The sequence below is a fragment of the Schistocerca piceifrons genome, chromosome 7, assembly GCF_021461385.2.
Source record: "Schistocerca piceifrons isolate TAMUIC-IGC-003096 chromosome 7, iqSchPice1.1, whole genome shotgun sequence".
Taxonomy (NCBI): domain Eukaryota; kingdom Metazoa; phylum Arthropoda; class Insecta; order Orthoptera; family Acrididae; genus Schistocerca; species Schistocerca piceifrons.
In genome coordinates, this window is record NC_060144.1 from 556,292,754 (window position 1) to 556,310,780 (window position 18,027).

Here is an 18,027-nt window from a genome sequence, read left to right on the forward strand (position 1 = left end):
TGCAGTCCATGGTCTGTTGAAAACCCTTTTCAACCTCAAACTTAATATAAACATAATTAAAAAAGGGTGACCCCAATGCCACATGCCATTGTTTGACATAGCTATCAGGTTATGGGTATTGGCATCACAACCAACCAGCAGTTGTTCATTCTGCTATGAGCAGCTGTCTACCAATCTTCTCACTTCCTGGAAAGGACTAATACTGTTCTCATAAGGAAGGTAATATGCATTAGATGAGTCTGTGCCAAGCAAGATCGTAAGAGATGGAAAAGAGCCACCGTGGTACAACAACCGAGTTAGAAAACTGCTGCGGAAGCAGAGGGAACTTCACAGCAAATATACACATAGCCAAAGCCTTGCAGACAAACAAAAATTACGCGAAGCGAAATGTAGTGTGAGGAGGGCTATGTGAGAGGTGTTCAATGAATTCGAAAGTAAAGTTCTCTGTACTGACTTGGCAGAAAATCCTAAGAAATTTTGGTCTTATGTCAAAGCGGTAGGTGGATCAAAACAAAATGTCCAGACACTCTGTGACCAAAATGGTACTGAAACAGAGGATGACAGACTAAAGGCCGAAATACTAAATGTCTTTTTTGAAAGCTGTTTCACAGAGGAAGACTGCACTGTAGTTCCTTCTCTAGATTGTTGCACAGATGATAAAATGGTAGATATCGAAATAGACGGCAGAGGGATAGAGAAGCAATCAAAATCGCTCAAAAGAGGAAAGGCCACTGGATTTGATGGGATACCAGTTCGATTTTACACAGAGTACGCGAAGGAACTTGGCCCCCTTCTTGCAGCGGTGTACCGCAGGTCTCTAGAAGAGCGTAGTGTTCCAAAGGATTGGAGAAGGGCACAGGTCATACCCGTTTTCAAGAAAGGACATCGAACAGATGTGCCGAACTATAGACCTATATCTCTAACGTAGATCAGTTGTAGAATTTTGGAACACGTATTATACTCGAGTATAATGACTTTTCTGGAGACTAGAAATCTACTCTGTAGGCATCAGCATGGGTTTCAAAAAAGACAATTGTGTGAAACCCAGCTCACACTATTTGTCCACGAGACTCGGAGGGCCATAGACACGGGTTCCCAGGTAGATGCCGTGTTTCTTGACTTCCGCAAGGCGTTCGATACAGTTCCCCACAGTCGTTTAATGAACAAAGTAAGAGCAAATGGACTATCAGACCAATTGTGTTATTGGATTGAAGAGTTTCTAGATACCAGAACGCAGCATGTCATTCTGAATGGAGAGAAGTCTTCCGAAGTAAGAGTGATTTCTGGTGTGCCGCAGGGGAGTGTCGTAGGACCGTTGCTATGCACAATATACATAAATGACCTTGTGGATAACATTGGATGTTCACTGAGGCTTTTTGCAGATGATGCTGTGTGGTATATCGAGAGGTTGTAATAATGGAAAATTGTAGTAAACTGCAGGAGGATCTTCAATGAATTGACGTATGGTGCAGGGAATGGCAATTGAATCTCAATGTAGACAAGTGTGAGGTGCTGTGAATACATAGAAAGATATATCCTTTATCATTTAACTACAATATAGCAGGTCAGCAACTGGAAGCAGTTAATTCCACAAAATTATATGGGTGTAGGCATTAGGAGTGATTTAAAATCGAATGATCATATAAAGTAGACTGTCGGTAAAGCAGATGCCAGACTGAGATTCATTGGAAGAATCCTAAGGAAATGCTATCTGAAAACAAAGGAAGTAGGTTACAGTACACTTGTTCGCCCACTGCTTGAATATTACTCACCATTGTGGGATCCCTACCAGGTAGGATTGATAAAAGAGATAGAGAAGATCTAACGGAGAGCAGCGCGCTTCGTTACAGGATCATTTAGTAATCATGAAATCATTACGGAGATGATAGATAAACTCCAGTGGAAAACTTTGCAGGAGAGACGCTCAGTAGCTCGGTACGGGCTTTTGTTGAAGTTTCGAGAACATACCTTCACCGAGGAGTCAAGCAGTATATTGCTCCCTCCTACATATATCTCGCGAAGAGACCACGAGGATAAAATCAGAGAGATTAGGGCCCACACAGAGGCATACCGACAATCTTTCTTTCCATGAAGAATACAAGACTGGAATAGAAGGGAGAAGCGATAGAGGCACTCAAAGTACCCTCCGCCACACACCGTCAGGTGGCTTGTGCAGTATGGATGTAGATGTAGATGTAGATGTAAGGTGAGGCCAATGCAATTTCCTTTGTGCATTCTTCCTCAGGCGTTTCATCCTGATGTTACTATGTCCCTCGAATAAAAGTCTGTGACTCAGGACAGCAGTTGCCTCTTTGATGTTAAGCAAGTTTATCTGCAACACTGGTAGTATCCATGGTTGCTTCTGATATTTTGATTACCCTGATGATAACCTGCGAGAACCCTAAGCACAATCTTGGGCCCTGTTCCCACATTGCCCTCGGGGATACTTCAGTGATTCCTACGATGAGGGTTTGGCTGTCTGATATAACCTTTTTGTTGATTACCCTCCAATCCTCTGTCGAGATCTTATGGTTCTGTGCCCATATTTTCTCAATAAGAATCTCTTGAGGAGTGTCCTTAAGAAGTTTTGGTACCCAAACTGACACCTGAAGAGCTCAGCTTTGCATCCTTCCACAGAGATATCATGGGCACTGTCTCCTTAAGCCAATCCACTGCTCCAGTCGTCCAACAGACAAAGATAAGAGCACCCTTTTCAAGGTAGACCCACCTGAATTTGTGAAATGGACTAGCATACTACACACTCTTTTAGAGAGCTCTCTCAATAAGCTTCACTTGCTGCAATGTCATGCTAAGCAGTAGATATCCCTGTTGGATAACGGCCATCCAGAAAACAGAGACTGCAGTACTATAGGTCTGTTTCCCTATTTCTTGCCTCAGCTCTTTCTGAATGTGATCAGTCGGAGAAGTGTTCCCTTGTTTCATATCTGAGAAGTGGAAGTGGTCTGTTTACTCCTTGCACTCTTACAAAGTCTCTCTCTCTTTCTCTCTCTCGGCCCTCACCTCCCTCGGCCCTCATACCCGTTTTCAAGAAAGGACATCGAACAGGTGTGCCGAACTATAGACCTATATCTCTAACGTAGATCAGTTGTAGAATTTTGGAACACATATTATGCTCGAGTATGCTCGGCCCTCGCCCCGCTCGGCCCTCGCCCCGCTCGGCCCTCGCCCCGATCGGCCCTCGCCCCGATCGGCCCTCGCCCCGATCGGCCCTCGCCCCGATCGGCCCTCGCCCCGATCGGCCCTCGCCCCGATCGGCCCTCGCCCCGATCGGCCCTCGCCCCGATCGGCCCTCGCCACGATCGGCCCTCGCCCCGATCGGCCCTCGCCCCGATCGGCCCTCGCCCCGATCGGCCCTCGCCACGATCGGCCCTCGCCACAATCGGCCCTCCCCCCTCCTCATTTCCCCCCTCCTCCCCACTCCTCATTTCCCCCCTCCTCCCCCTCCTCATTTCCCCCCTCCTCCCCCTCCTCATTTTTCCCCCTCCATCCCCCTCCGCCTCTCCCGCCTGCGCCTCTCTCCCCCTCCGCCTCTGCCCCCTCCCCCCTCCGCCTCTACCCCCTCCTCCGCCTCTCCCCCCTCTCCCCCTCCGCCTCTCCCCCCTCCGACCCATCCCCCTCCGCCCCTCCCCTCCTCCAGTGAACAAACGTGTGATGTGACTTGTTGGGTGAGGTGCTTGTCATTGTAACAAGGTTATGCAATCTGTCTGATCACCTGTGTTCTGGCTGACATACTGGCCGGCTGCATACAGCTCTGACTCCTACAATGTTGAAACATGCAGACACATTCATATGAGGTGATCAGTGGATCACAATCAAACATCTCTTCCCTTTCTAGAAGGATATTTTTGGCTCAGAAACAGGCGGTTCAGGCAATAAGTGGTGTGAGTTCTCAAACTTCTTGTCGACCTCTGTTCACGAGTCTGGGTATTTTGACGTTGGCCTCTCAATATGTATATTCCTTATTGTCGTTTCTTGTTACCAATATTAGTTTATTTCCAACAATAAGCAGCTTTCACTCGGCTAATACTCGGCAGAAATCAAACCTCCATTTGGATCGGACTTCCTTAACTCTTGTGCAAAAAGGTGTGCAATATACTGCTGCATTTTCAATAAGCTGCCACTCGAATTCAAAAATCTTAGTAGTAATCCATGCGCTTTCAAATTGAAACTGAAGAGTCTCCTCATGGGTCACTCCTTCTATTCTGTCGAGGAGTTCCTTGAAAATTTAAGCTGATTCTCATTGTATTGCTGATAGTGTTTGCTTAAACTTATGGACCTGATTTTCTTTCAGGTTCATGAACATTTATTTTTATCTGTTATTACTTTTATGTTGTAAGTTCATGTACTGACACGTTCCATGACCTTGGAGATTTGCTCCTCAGTTTGGTCCTACAGAACTTGACATGTAAATAAATAAATAAATAAATAAATGAATAGACCTAGCAGTGGACAAAAGCATGGTAACTCATTGGGCGAGGCGTGTGTCATTGTTGCAACGAGGCTGTGCAAACTTTTCCAATCTCCCATGTGCCAGCTGGCTGCACGCAACTGTGACTCCTACAATGTTGGGACATGTGGACACACTCATTCAGAGCTATCGATGGATGACACACACACATCTCACTGCACAACTGGACAACTCCTTTGGTAGTGCTGACACAATTATCAACCAGTCGGGATGCTCAAAGGTGTGTGCCTTGGGTTCCTCGCTGCCTAACAGAAGACCATAAAGAGCATCTATGTGGCCCAGTGAAGGAAGCAGTATGTGTATGTTGGGGAGGTTATTGAAGGAACGTGATGCTGCCTCTGATATCGACCAGTCGTGTGGAATCAATCGGCTGTACTGGCCATCCCAGTAAGGTGGCATAAGGCCATTGCATTGGATCGAGATTATGTTGATAAGTAGGGTTTTGTATCCAAAAGAATGGGGAATAATATGGTGTGTTGGAATCCTGAATAAAACCAACCTGCTTTCAGAAAAAAAAGAAATGTGTTACATTATTTATTGAATGGCCCTTGTTATATAATTAAACAAATGAATCAGTTTTTGATAGTGGAGCAATGCTAACCCTTGAATACTTACTTCAGTAGGTTATACTCCAAATGTAATTCTTGCAGATACTGAAGATGTTGATTTTACTCCATCATTTATAATTCTAAGTGCTTGGCTCTGGACATTTTCTAACCTGTTGATATTTCTGATAGTACTCATAACATATTCTTCACTACCATATGTTAAAAATGGCCATGTAGGTTTTCCAGCTGTTGTTGAGCACTGTCCTTGAACATCCACAATTACTATATTAAATATCCCTACAGTATGCGGAGACTGTTTTTTTGTGAATCTGCCAGTACAATGTTTGATCCTTAAAACCCACTGAATAGGTTGTTCATTGTGCTTTGTATCCCCCCCCCCCCCCCCCCCCCCCCCACACACACACACACACACAGATTTTTTAGAGATACTTTTGGATGAGAGCAACATCCAGAAAATATTTGGTAGTTGGTTTTCTGAGTGTTTATTTTCACGAAGTTTTCAAGTGATCACTCTTCTAGGCAACTTATCACTAACTTCACTTTATTTGATAATTGATTCCTTTTATTGTTCGGTACTGAAATCCGGATAACTAGATCACATGCATACAACGTGGTTTTTACTTTTTCTCTTGTCATTGATGAAAGTATTACATAATGTCAGACTGCTCAAAGCACATTGAGTAACTCCCTCCTCAAATTTATTGTATTTACATAATGTAGTATTTAACACAGTTGCACACAATCTTCCTTCAGTGACTTCATATATCCAGTGCTACATTTTGTCGTAAATGTTTCAGGTTATTAGTTTTTATAGTAATTTTACTCTCCATGTATTATAATAGGCTCCTTTAAAATCAACAAATAATTCCAAGGCTGTTTTCCTGTTACTCAAGGCATCTGTTACTTTTAGTGATGACCGAGCGAAGTGGCACAGTGGCTTGCACCCTGGACTCGCATTCAGGAGGACGATGGTTCAATCGCGTGTCCGGCCATCCTGATTTAAGTTTTCCGTGATTTCCCTAAATCGCTTCAGGCAAATGCCGGGATGGTTCCTTTGAAAGGGCACAGCCGACTTCCTTCCCCATCCTTCCCTAATCCAATGAGACCAATGACCTCGGTGTCTGGTCTCCTTCCCCAAGAACACCCCAACAACTACTTCTTGTGAGAGGTTTAAAATCTGATTACTGGTTCAATGGAATTTTCTTAATCCTGTTCGTTTGCAGAAATGAGGTTCTCGTTTCAAGGTATAGCAGATTGAAGAAAGAAAAAGGACATACAGTGTTAGTTTAACTGCAGGAGCACCTATGGAAAGGTCTCGCAACTAATCTCTGTTATAAACGGTAACAATGCCATACTAGACTCCCCTGCCTCACCAGTAGTAGTGGTGCAACAGTTTAGGGTAAACTGTAAGAATATTTCACTTTAATTTCCCGGTCATATTCTAGTTTTAGGTGATTTTAAATTACCAGCTTTGGTATCTGCAAGAATTGTGGCCAAGATAGACACGAAGCCCACGCCTACTACAGTAGTACAAGTTTATATGCCAACTAGCTCTGCAGATGATGAAGAAATTGATGAAATGTATGATGAGATAAAAGAAATTTTCAGGTAGTGAAAGGAGACAAAAATTTAATGGTCATGGGTGACTGGAATTAGAGAGTAGGAAAAGGGAGAGAAGGAAACATAGTGGGTGAATACGGATTGGGGGAGAGAAATGAAAGAGGAAGCTGTCTGGTAGAATTTTGCACAGAGCATAACTTAATCCTAGCTAACACTTGGTTCAAGAATCATAAAAGAAGGTTGTATACATGGAAGAACCCTGGCGATACTAAAAGGTATCAGATAGATTATATGATGGTAAGAAAGAGATTTAGGAACCAGGTTTTAAATTGTAAGACGTTTCCAGGGGCAGATGTGGACTCGGGCCACAGTCTAGTGGTTATGAACTGTAGATTAAAACTGAAGAAACTGCAAAAAGGTGGGAATTTAAGGAGATGGGACCTCGATAAACTGACCAAACCAGAGGTTGTACAAAGTTTCAGGGAGAGCATAAGGGAACAATTGACAAGAATGGGGGAAAGAAATACAGTAGAAGAAGAATGGGTAGCTCTGAGGGATGAAGTAGTGAAGGCAGCAGAGGATCAAGTAGGTAAAAAGACGAGGGCTAGTGGAAATCCTTGGGTAACAGAAGAAATATTGAATTTAATTGACGAAGGGAGAAAATTTAAAAATGCAGTAAATGAAGAAGGCAAAAAGGAATACAAACGTCTCAAAAATGAGATCGACAGGAAGTGCAAAACTGCTAAGCAGGGATGGCTAGAGGACAAATTTAAGGATGTAGAGGCAAATCTCACAAGGGATAAAATAGATACTGCCTACAGGAAAATTAAAGAGACCTTTGGAGAAAAGAGAACCACTTGTATGAATATCAAGAGCTCAGATGGAAACCCTGTTCTAAGCAAAGAGGGGAAAGCAAAAAGGTGGAAGGAGTATATAGAGGGTATATACAAGGGCGATGTACTTGAGGACAATATTATGGAAATGGAAGAGGATGTAGATGAAGATGAAATGGGAGATACAATACTGCATGAAGAGTTTGACAGAACACTGAAATACCTGAGTCGAAACAAGGCCCCAAGAGTAGACAACATTCCATTGGAACTACTGATGGCCATGGGAGAGCCAATCCTGACAAAACTCTACCATCTGGTGAGCAAGATGTATGAGACAGGCGAAATACCCTCAGACTTCAAGAAGAATATAATAATTCCAATCCCAAAGAAAGAAGGTGTTGGCAGATGTGAAAATTACCGAACTATCAGTTTAATAAGTCACAGCTGCAAAATACTAATGTGAATTCTTTACAGACGAATGGAAAAAGTAGTAGAAGCCAACTTTGGGGAAGATCAGTTCGGATTCCGTAGAAATGCTGGAACACGTGAGGCAATACTGACCTTACACCTTACCTTAGAAGAAAGATTAAGGAAAGGCAAACCTACGTTTCTAGCATTTGTAGACTTAGAGAAAGCTTTTGACAATGTTGACTGGAATACTCTCTTTCAAATTCTAAAGGTGGCAGGGCTAAAATACAGGGAGCGAAAGGCTATTTACAATTTGTACAGAAACCAGATGGCAGTTATAAGAGTCGAGGGGCATGAAAGGGAAGCAGTGCTTGGGAAGGGAGTGAGACAGGGTTGTAGCCTCTCCCCGATGTTATTCAATCTGTATATTGAGCAGGCAGGAAAGGAAACAAAAGAAAAATTCAGAGTAGGTATTAAAATCCATGGAAAAGCAATAAAAACTTTGAGGTTCGCCGATGACATTGTAATTCTGTCAGAGACAGCAAAGGACTTGGAAGAGCAGTTGAACGGAATGGACAGTGTCTTGAAAGGAGGATATAAGATGAACATACAAAAGCAAAACGAGGATCATGGAATGTAGCCGAATGAAGTCGGGTGATGCTGAAGAAATTAGATTAGGAAATGAGATACTTAAAGTAGTAAAGGAGTTTTGCTATTTGGGGAGCAAAATAACTGATGATGGTCGAAGTAGAGAGGATGTAAAATGTAGAATGGCAATGGCAAGAAAAGCGTTTCTGAAGAAGAGAAATTTGTTAACATCGAGTATAGATTTAAGTGTCAGGAAGTTGTTTCTGAAAGTGTTTGTATGGAGTGTAGCCATGTATGGAAGTGAAACTTGGACGATAAACAGTTTGGACAAGAAGAGAGTAGAAGCTTTCGAAATGTGGTGCTACAGAAGAATGCTGAAGATTAGATCGGTAGATCACGTAACTAATGAGGAGGTATTGAATAAAATTGGGGAAACGAGGAGTTTGTGGCACAAGTTGACAAGAAGAAGGGACCAGTTGGTATGACATATTCTGAGGCATCAAGGGATCACAAATTTAGCATTGGAGGGCAGCGAGGTGGGTAAAACTCGTAGAGGGAGACCAAGAGATGAATACACTAAGTAGATTCAGAAGGATATAGGTTGCAGGAAGTACTGGGAGATGAAGAGGCTTGCACAGTTTGGAGTAGCATGGAGAGCTGCATCAAACAAGTCTCAGGACTGAAGACGACTACTACTACTACTACTACTACTACTACTAGCTTTAGACTTGGATAATCAAATGATTACGGTTGGTGGTAGATACAAAGAAACATGTGAAAATGTTGTAAGTGCTTTATGTGAAAATTACCTTGATATCCAGTTCCTCAAGGAACTGACTAATGTAGATAACATCTTAGACGTGCTAGTGACAAAGGGATTTGAACTTTGACTCAGTTAGCATAGAACAAGGAGTCGGTGATCACAAGGCCATTACAGCATCGCTGAACACAGCTGTAAATAGAAATACAAAGAAATGGAGGGAGATATTTCTACTTAGCAAGAGTGACAAGAAACAAGAGTTCAGATTACCTGAGGGGTCAGCACTATAAACATTGAGTATCAATGGGCAGAGTTTGAGAGCATTGTACAATATGCTTTAGATATGTGTGTGTGCCAAGCAAAGTTGTGAAGGATGGAAAAGATTTGACATGGTTCAGCAGTCATGTTAAAAAAACTGCTGCAAAAGCAGAGAGAGTTCACCGCAAATTTAAACATAGTCAAAGCCTCACAGACAAATAAAGAGTCAAACTCTGTGTAAGAAGAACCGTGCATAAAGCATTCAGTGAATTTAAAAATTAAATTCTGTCTGCTGACTTGACAGAAAATCCTAAGAAGTTTTGGTTGTATGTTAAATCTCAAACTGGATCGGACCCATGTGTTCAGACATTCTGTGAACATAATGGTATTGGAATGGAGGACGACCTGAAATACTAAACATCATTTTCCAAAATTGTTCACATAGCAACATTGCAATGTAGTGCCTCTTTTAAACCATCATGCAGATAACAAAATGGCTGATAATTGAAATACAGGGTGGCGCACGAAATGTGTTACAATTTTGTTTTTGAATATAATCTTTATTGTCAATACAATCGGAAAGGAACATATACTACAATAAAGAGCCATCCATGGAGATTTGTTCTAACTCAGCACATGCTCAATGTGTCCACCATTTTGTTTCCTAACTTCCTTCAAACGAACACTGAAGTTAGTGATTACCCTATGGCACATGTATTCCGTAATTTCACTGCAAGCTTGAAGAATAAGTCTTCTGAGCTCCATTAAATCAGGTGGACGTTTCGGGAAACAAGTCACATGGATTGAGGTCTGGACTATTGGGGGGCCAATTTTGTCCATCATTGAAGCGACCTGGAAACCTGAGTGAAAAGATCCGCATGTTGAAATGCTCATGTAAAAACTCCAACACAGTGGTTGCGGTATGTGGCCTTGCTCCATCTTGCATGAGCCACTGCGTGTTGAAGGGCAAGGCAGTAGCAAGAAGCCGTGGAATGAAGCTATTGCGAAGCATGCTCAAATAACGCTCGCTGTTCACAGTTTCTTCAAAGAAAAAGGGTCCAATAAGTCCGTGACTGGAAATTGCTGCCCACTCTGTAATCCTCGGAGCATAATGTTGTCGTTCGTGAAGCACTTGTGGGTTTTCAGTGGCCCAAATGTGTACATTTTGTTTGTTAACTACACCATCTAAATGAAAATGCGCCTCGTCTGAAAACCAAGAGTTTCTTCCCTATCCTCTGCCCACTGAGCAAACAGTAGTCTCTACTGCTTGTGTTCTTCAGTGAGATTCTGTGCACAGGTCATCTTGTATGGGTACATACGGAGGTCACTTTTAAGAATGCGTTGAACGGAGCGTCTGGATATTAAAAGTTGCACTGCTTCTTTCTACACAATTTCCCGGGACTTCTCTGTACAGCAACTCGTACCGCTTCAATACTCTCTGGCAAACAAACAGGCTTAGGTCGAGCTCGCTTCGCTTCCAATACTGTTCCTTCCTGTACAAATTTATCGTACAACCTGTGGATGGTCTTCTTGCAAGGGACCCATTGTGTTAAACTGTTGTTGAAAACACCTCTGAGTCACAACAAGACTTTTTGTTTCATGAAAAAGTATCACAATTGCCGATCGTTGCTGTGTTATCAGTCTTCCATTGCTGCTTACTAGTCTCCTAGTATTGTGCATTACACGTCATTTCGTAACTCATTTGTTTTTTCAAGCTCTGCTGGTACTGCTGTAGAGATGCCAGGGGGATATCTAATGTGTGTCATAAATTGTGAAAGAAACAATTGGTAACACATTTCGTGCGTCACCCTGTAACTGACCATGGAGTAGAAAAGGAATTGAAACTGCTCAACAGAGGGGAATGTCACTAGACCTTCTGGGATACCAATATTATTCTATGTAAAGTGTGCAAAAGAACTTGCTCTTGTCAACCAGCAATATGCAATAGGTCTTTGGAGGAGTCAAGTGTTCCTGACAATTGGAAGTAAGTGCAGGTTGTTCCTGTTTTCAAGAAGCATTGTGGAAAAGGTGCACAAAACTAGGCCTATCTCTGACATGGGTCAGTTGTAGAATATGGTTGCATATCATGACATTTTTGGAGACTGAAAATCTCCTGTAGGAACCAACACGAGTTTCAAAAGCACCAATCTTGTGAAACCCAGTTCACTCTGTTCATTCGCCCATGAAACCTTGAAAGCAGTTGATATAGGTGCCTAGGTAGATGCTTCGTTACTTGACCTCCAGGATGCATTTTGTACAGCTCTACACTGTTGCCTAATGAATAAAATACAAGCATATGGAATAACAGGCCATTTGTGTGATTGAATTGAAGAGTTTTTAGCAAATTGAACACGTCATGTCATTCTGAATGGAGAGAAGTCATCAGATATAAAGTAACTTGGGGCATGCCCCACTGGAGTGCTACAGGATGATGATTACTTTTCACAATATACACAGATAACCTAGTAGATATCATCACAAGTTCCACGAGGCTTTTCATGGATGATGCTGTTGTGTACAGAGAAGTCTAGATGGTGGAAAATTATAGTGAAATGCAGAAAGGCCTGTCGAGGGTCGACACTTGTGGACTGGTGCAGGGAGAGGCAGTTGACCCTCAACATAAACAAATGCATTGCAAATACAGAGACAGAAAAACCATTTATTGTATGATTGCAGAGTTATGGAACAATCACTGGGATCAGTTATTTCCATAAAATACTTAGGAGTATGTATGGGGAGTGATTTGAAATGTATGACCACATAAAATGGATCACAAGGAAGGCAGTCTGGCAACTAAGATTCATTGGAAGAATCCACAGGAAATGTAGTCCATCAACGAAGGAAATGGCTTACAAATTTTGCTTTTGTCCAATACTTGAGTATTGTTCATCAGTAGGGGATCCATACCAGACAGGACTGACAGCGAAAATAGAGAAGATCTGAAGAAGAGCAGCATGTTTCGTGTCAGGTTCTTTTAGTAGCCACAGAAACATCACAGAGATGCACAGTGGCAGACACTACAGAAGAGGCGTTCAGCGTCATGGTGTGATTTATTGTTAAAAAACGTCTGCCATTGGTCACTGCTATCGAAACCCAGGCATAAGGTAAATTTTTTACGGTCTCTTGCCACACCTTGGTAGATGTGATGCCACCGGTAGTCGACCAGTGGGTAAAACATTATATTTACGTAATCCGCTCTTATAAGATGGTTGTCATTAGTTTTGTCTAAGATATATATTGTAATTTCACAATGTGTGTGCCCTGAAGATGGCTCCTGCAATGGGCTGAACTGGTTGGCACTAAATAAATAAAAAACGTGATTAAGACTGTTTTCTTAATACTAAGTTAAATCCTGTACTCCTCATTGAAGAGAAACCAATGCTATTGATTTAGATTCCATTACAGATGTTACATTTTCCACCTTCTGTGTGCACCATGGGGCTCAGGTGGCTTACTGTAGTTTGTAATGGATGCCTACGCGCCAAATTGATTGTCTGGAGGAGGATATTGTACTACCTAGTAGGTCAGTGGTTGCCAACCTTTCTCCTCCTTCACCCCCCCCCCCCCCACCTCCACCATCATCGTAATTTTTGCCTAACTAAACTGTAGAATGAAAAAGAATTTTCTTCAAACACTTTCATTTTTAAAATGACAAAAGATAGTAATTTATTTTTTGTAAGTGTTTTATTAAACCTTGATGTAGTGAGTCAGTGGGGCAATAGATACTGCATACTTCTAACAATCTTTTTTTTTTATATAGAATTTGACATGTCCTATATCCTTGTAAAAAGAGATCTACGAATGAATAAAGCTACTATTACTCCTACTACTACTAATTCTCAGTGTATCACAACTGCTACCTACAAGTCCTTCTCAGAAAAGAAAGCTAACTATCCACATGGAGGGTTATACACTTGTTACAAAAAATGCTTTCTGTGACCTACTCCTCTCCCTAGCGACACTTGCTTTACTCCACACCCTTCACTACCATTTAAAATCAACCACATTTAAAGTATGTGTACATAGTAACAGTTATGTCATGCTGTCAATTAGTTCATTTAATGTTGCAAAGAAAATAATGAATCACTTTCTGGGCAATTGCACGAACTTCCTAGAACTTGAAGAAGGCATTTTTAGGAGATATTTAAGCATTGTGATGTATGTGTTACTGTCATTGAAGCATGGTACAAATTACAAAGTAGGTGTGCTTGTTTGACAAGCTGTAACCTCCTCCATGGTGTTTCATATGTTAATACTAGTATTTGGAAAAAATGTAGTTATTGTTAACTTATTCAGTATCAAAATGTTATGAAATAGTGAAAATAGTAACAGGCATTTAAGAGTAATTTAGTTTAGTTACTGAATCACATTTCAACTTATTTGTTTTCATCTCTCAGAAAATTGCATTTTACACCTCGGGGGCAATTGCCCTCAGGTTGGGAACCGCTGATCTAGGTCTAGGGCACATCATATTTTGTGTCTAGATATAGCAATTGATTCGAATGGCAGTGCTCTGGTGTACACGAATTTGACATGCAACTTCCTACGGTGAGAGCTCTTCTTGCCATGAAGTGACACTTAGTGCACAATCTTAGCTTTGAATGACCCGTCAGAGGATATTGACAGACTAAACCATGTACTTAAACAGCATTGTTCTGCTTTTGATTTGAGGCACAGCATACTGTACTGAAACGTACCGAGAATGCATATTTACTTTTATCTCTACTGCATGGGTGGCTGTAAGTGGCAATTTGCTGTGGTCAAATAATACGGAGGAAGCAGTTTCTGATCAAAAATTGTAAGCTATGAAAGCCAAAATTTTGTTCAAGCATATAATGTATCATGCGAAAAGAAACAGGAAGAGTATTGAGTAGAGTGGATAAATGTAACTCTTGCAGGAAACTCATTGGTGGTCTCAGAATTTTTACATTTACATGTAAATTGATTGATTCTGGTGCTTTACTCGCAGTTAAAATTGTCAGTTCTTCATTATACACCCAACAAAATTAATGTCGGAATTGGTTCTGCTGTACTAGTGACCTCCAGTTGAGCACCCCACAAACCAAACATTGGTTCTGCACCCCTCTGTAAGTACAAAGTGGGATTATTTGATAAACTATTTCCCCATAAACATGAGAGAGAGTATTGAAAGTCTACATAAATTCTAAAATTAATTTAAAGTGTAGCAGATTGAAGCCTATTGTATTAAGCATTTTTATAGGTTTTTTTGAGAAGATGGATTTTTTTGGTTTCCAGTTGCCTGTTAGTGCTGCAGGAAACACAATTTATTGTAAAATATAAATGTTCTTGTTAAGCAATAATTGGTACACTCATTAACCACCACATAAAAATTGGTTTGAGATCAGCTGACAAGTATAATGAAGAAGCAACAGATTGTGTCAACTGTTTCCTCTAGCATACTAATTAACAGTCTTTAAGTAAGAAAATATTATAGCTAATTCCTTTGAGCCTAATTTGTCTGTCATTATTGTAAATGAATTTCCAGTATTATATGTTAACAAAACGGCAGCAATCAAAAGAAATAAAAGGCAAAATTTTGGAAGTGAAAGACAGAGGAACAAATTCCCAAAGAAAATTAAAAAGTTAATAGAAATTTCACTTTTATTTGACTAAAGCCCAGAATTATATTAAAAGTTTTATGAAATCTTGACATGAACCTTTCTCAGCCTCTCAGGACAACTGAAACCAGAGTGAAAGCGTATACAGGTATATGTGTTTCTAGACAATATAGAGAGAGTAATGAGAAAATGCACTGTATCCCATGTTTATAAAGTACTCCTCTCTCTCTCTCTCTCTCTCTCTCTCTCTGTCTGTCTGTCTGTGTGTGTGTGTGTGTGTGTGTGTGTGTGTGTGTGTGTGTGTGTTCACCCTGGAGGCTTCAATGTCACTAACATTTTGGTTTTTTCAGTACCATTGTTGGAGATGTGGCGATGTTTACTGCACACGCTGCATTGATAAACACACGTCACTTCCTGGACATATGTCACAACGTGCTGTACCTGTTTGCAAGCCTTGTTACCGTCTGCTGCGTCGTTCCTCATCTGTAGAGTCACCATGATGCGGCGACCCTGTTACAAGGGCATCATGTGACCACAGTTCACCTGACGATGCTGCTCATGCTCCATGCCTGGGATTGCCAGTCCCTGCTTCCTTGCTGGCAGCAATTCTCAGTGCTCAGCACTCGGCCAGCCTCTTCTAGTGTGTGAACTGCAAATCGGATTTGCTCATCATCGTTTCGTGGATAGTGATATGACTCTGCTATTCTTTGAATGAACAAAGATTAGCTCAGGCAGACCTGATACTTGTGCCTGTGTTAACAGTGTAATGAAGATTGAGACTACAATTATATGATACCCAGTATGACATTAATGTTGCAGATTGTGATCAGGTCTGTTCAGTTTGTGTTGCAACTATAAAGGTAAAGTTATGATGATTTATAAATGGATACAAAAGACTTGTGCAGGTTTGTTAATGAGAGAACCTTAACTGTTCCAAAGTCCTGAGTTTACATAATTTATTGCTGTCTGCATATTCTTTTTATAGATGCATTGATCAGACATTACGCTTTGTTTATGTTAATCACACCATGTTGCCTTGCAAATAAAGTGTAATAATTGATTATTGCTTTTAGATTACAGATGTACAGATTAAAAAAGAGGAAAATATGGTAGGAAAACCGATTAATCATGTGGAATATATCAAAATGAATTATTTGTATAGTGTATAATATTACCTTTAGGAAGGAAAACCATCAGCCTCTCCAGTGTTTGTTTGATGAGCGGAACTATGAAATGCTTCTAGTGTCAGTGACTGATATTCCAATGAATGGATTGCTATTCTAGCCATCCTGTGATGCACTGTTTCTTTTTTTGACTGACTGTTTTTTCCAGTCTTAATAAGTGAATTACTAGGGTTGTGTTTAAACATTTCGTGCTATTATGAAGTGGAATATTGACAGCAAGATTTTGTAATAATTTCTGAGTTTCTCAAACTCTGTTGGAGAAAAAGCAATTCCGGTTTATAACTTCATATTGCGTTTTATTTTTTATGAATTTTTAAAACACTGGGTTAGATTAATCTGCCATCATGTCCTTTCTGTGATATTTATTGCTGTTGCTTTTAATTACGAGCTCTAAAGATACATGATGAATGAATTTTACTTGCCATTTTATTCAAAATTTGTAGAGGTTTACATTGGACTTCAGAATGAAATGAGTGAATCAGCCATGTATAATGTTCACAAATATATTTATTGACCTTAGTTTTGTTATCTGAGAATAATGTGAAAATAAATATAGTTAGTGGATCACTTTAAAAAAAAGTAGCATATACATTTAATTATGTCCCTATAGAAATACAGCTAATACAGTCTATAGTATGATCTATGTATTATGGAAAAGCAGAAAGTAACCTGTTAACCACCGTGTTGTTACCTGTAATACTTAACAAAAAAATGGGCTTTCATCTCTTGCTAGTCATATCTATGTTTATGTAAAGCACTCAAATAAAAACAATTTGAATCATACATCTAAGAAAGCTGTGCAGATGAGGTACAAAAGCTACTCAGGTTTTCCAGTTAAAATTGATTGAATTTTTTCTTGCAAATATCCAATATAAGGAAAACATAATGAAGTGGCAGCTGATAATATAGGATGAAGAAAAAGATAAATGAAATGTGGAACATTGTGGTGGTGGTGATAGGCAGGTGAAGTTTCATTACTATCGGAAGTCTAAATATTAAATATTTCCATTTATTAGTTTCCATGTCCAGATTTTCTCTGTTTTAAAAAGGAAAAAATAGAAAAAACGTTGGACAAAGCCATTGCTTATACATTTTCCGTACAAAATAGAATAAAGCTAAATGAAACAGTGATAAAGAAGTTTACAAATTGATGTCAGTGCATGAAAATGAGTCTGTATAGCAATTAGGATGTTTCATTCATATTCCTTGGGAGATACACTCATAATTTTGCTGTTTTTGTAACAAATATCACTGAAAGATGGAAAATTTATTTGTAACTTCAGAATCAAGGAAACTGCACTTACATTCACATGGAAAGCTAATTTATCATTTGTTAAATTTAATTACATAATTTCAGAAGAAGTGATAAACATGTTCATCTGTTTTGTAACAACAAATGTGGAAGTAAATACAGATATGACGGTATTTGCTTCTCACACATGTTAGGTTTTTCAGTCCTATGGTCAACATAACTTTTTCCTTAATGAAAAGCCACTATAAATTGCAAAGTGAAATGACATAAATAAGACATCAACAACGCTGTGTGCTGTCTTTTAGAGCTACTAAAATGACTTACAGTAAGTTGCAGTAGTTGTTAAAGATACAGTTTGTTCTCTTGCAGTTAATATTACGTTTATTATGGCTTCTTGAACACAAATAATTCCCAAGTGGCAGGTGTCATTGACAACAATAAACACTTTCTGCTTTATGTTACCAAATTGCATTAGCATGTGCCTGAATTTTGGGTTTGAATCCAAGCTGTTTTCTACTCTTAACACTTTCCCAGCTGTCTTCATCAG

At 40.2% G+C, this 18,027-nt stretch overlaps 1 protein-coding gene across 3 annotated transcripts in view; it reads left to right on the plus strand.

Moving 5' to 3' along the window:
- The window catches only part of LOC124709117 (myotubularin-related protein 8), a 412,763-nt gene extending 395,782 nt beyond the window's left edge, over positions 1–16,981 (plus strand). For all 3 annotated transcript variants that reach the window (XM_047240772.1, XM_047240774.1, XM_047240773.1), the window contains one exon: positions 15,395–16,981. In XM_047240772.1, the coding sequence (XP_047096728.1) occupies positions 15,395–15,544 (150 nt within the window). In that variant the 3' untranslated portion in view covers positions 15,545–16,981. The remainder of the gene's footprint in view (positions 1–15,394) is intronic.
- The last annotated feature ends 1,046 nt before the right edge of the window (positions 16,982–18,027 follow it).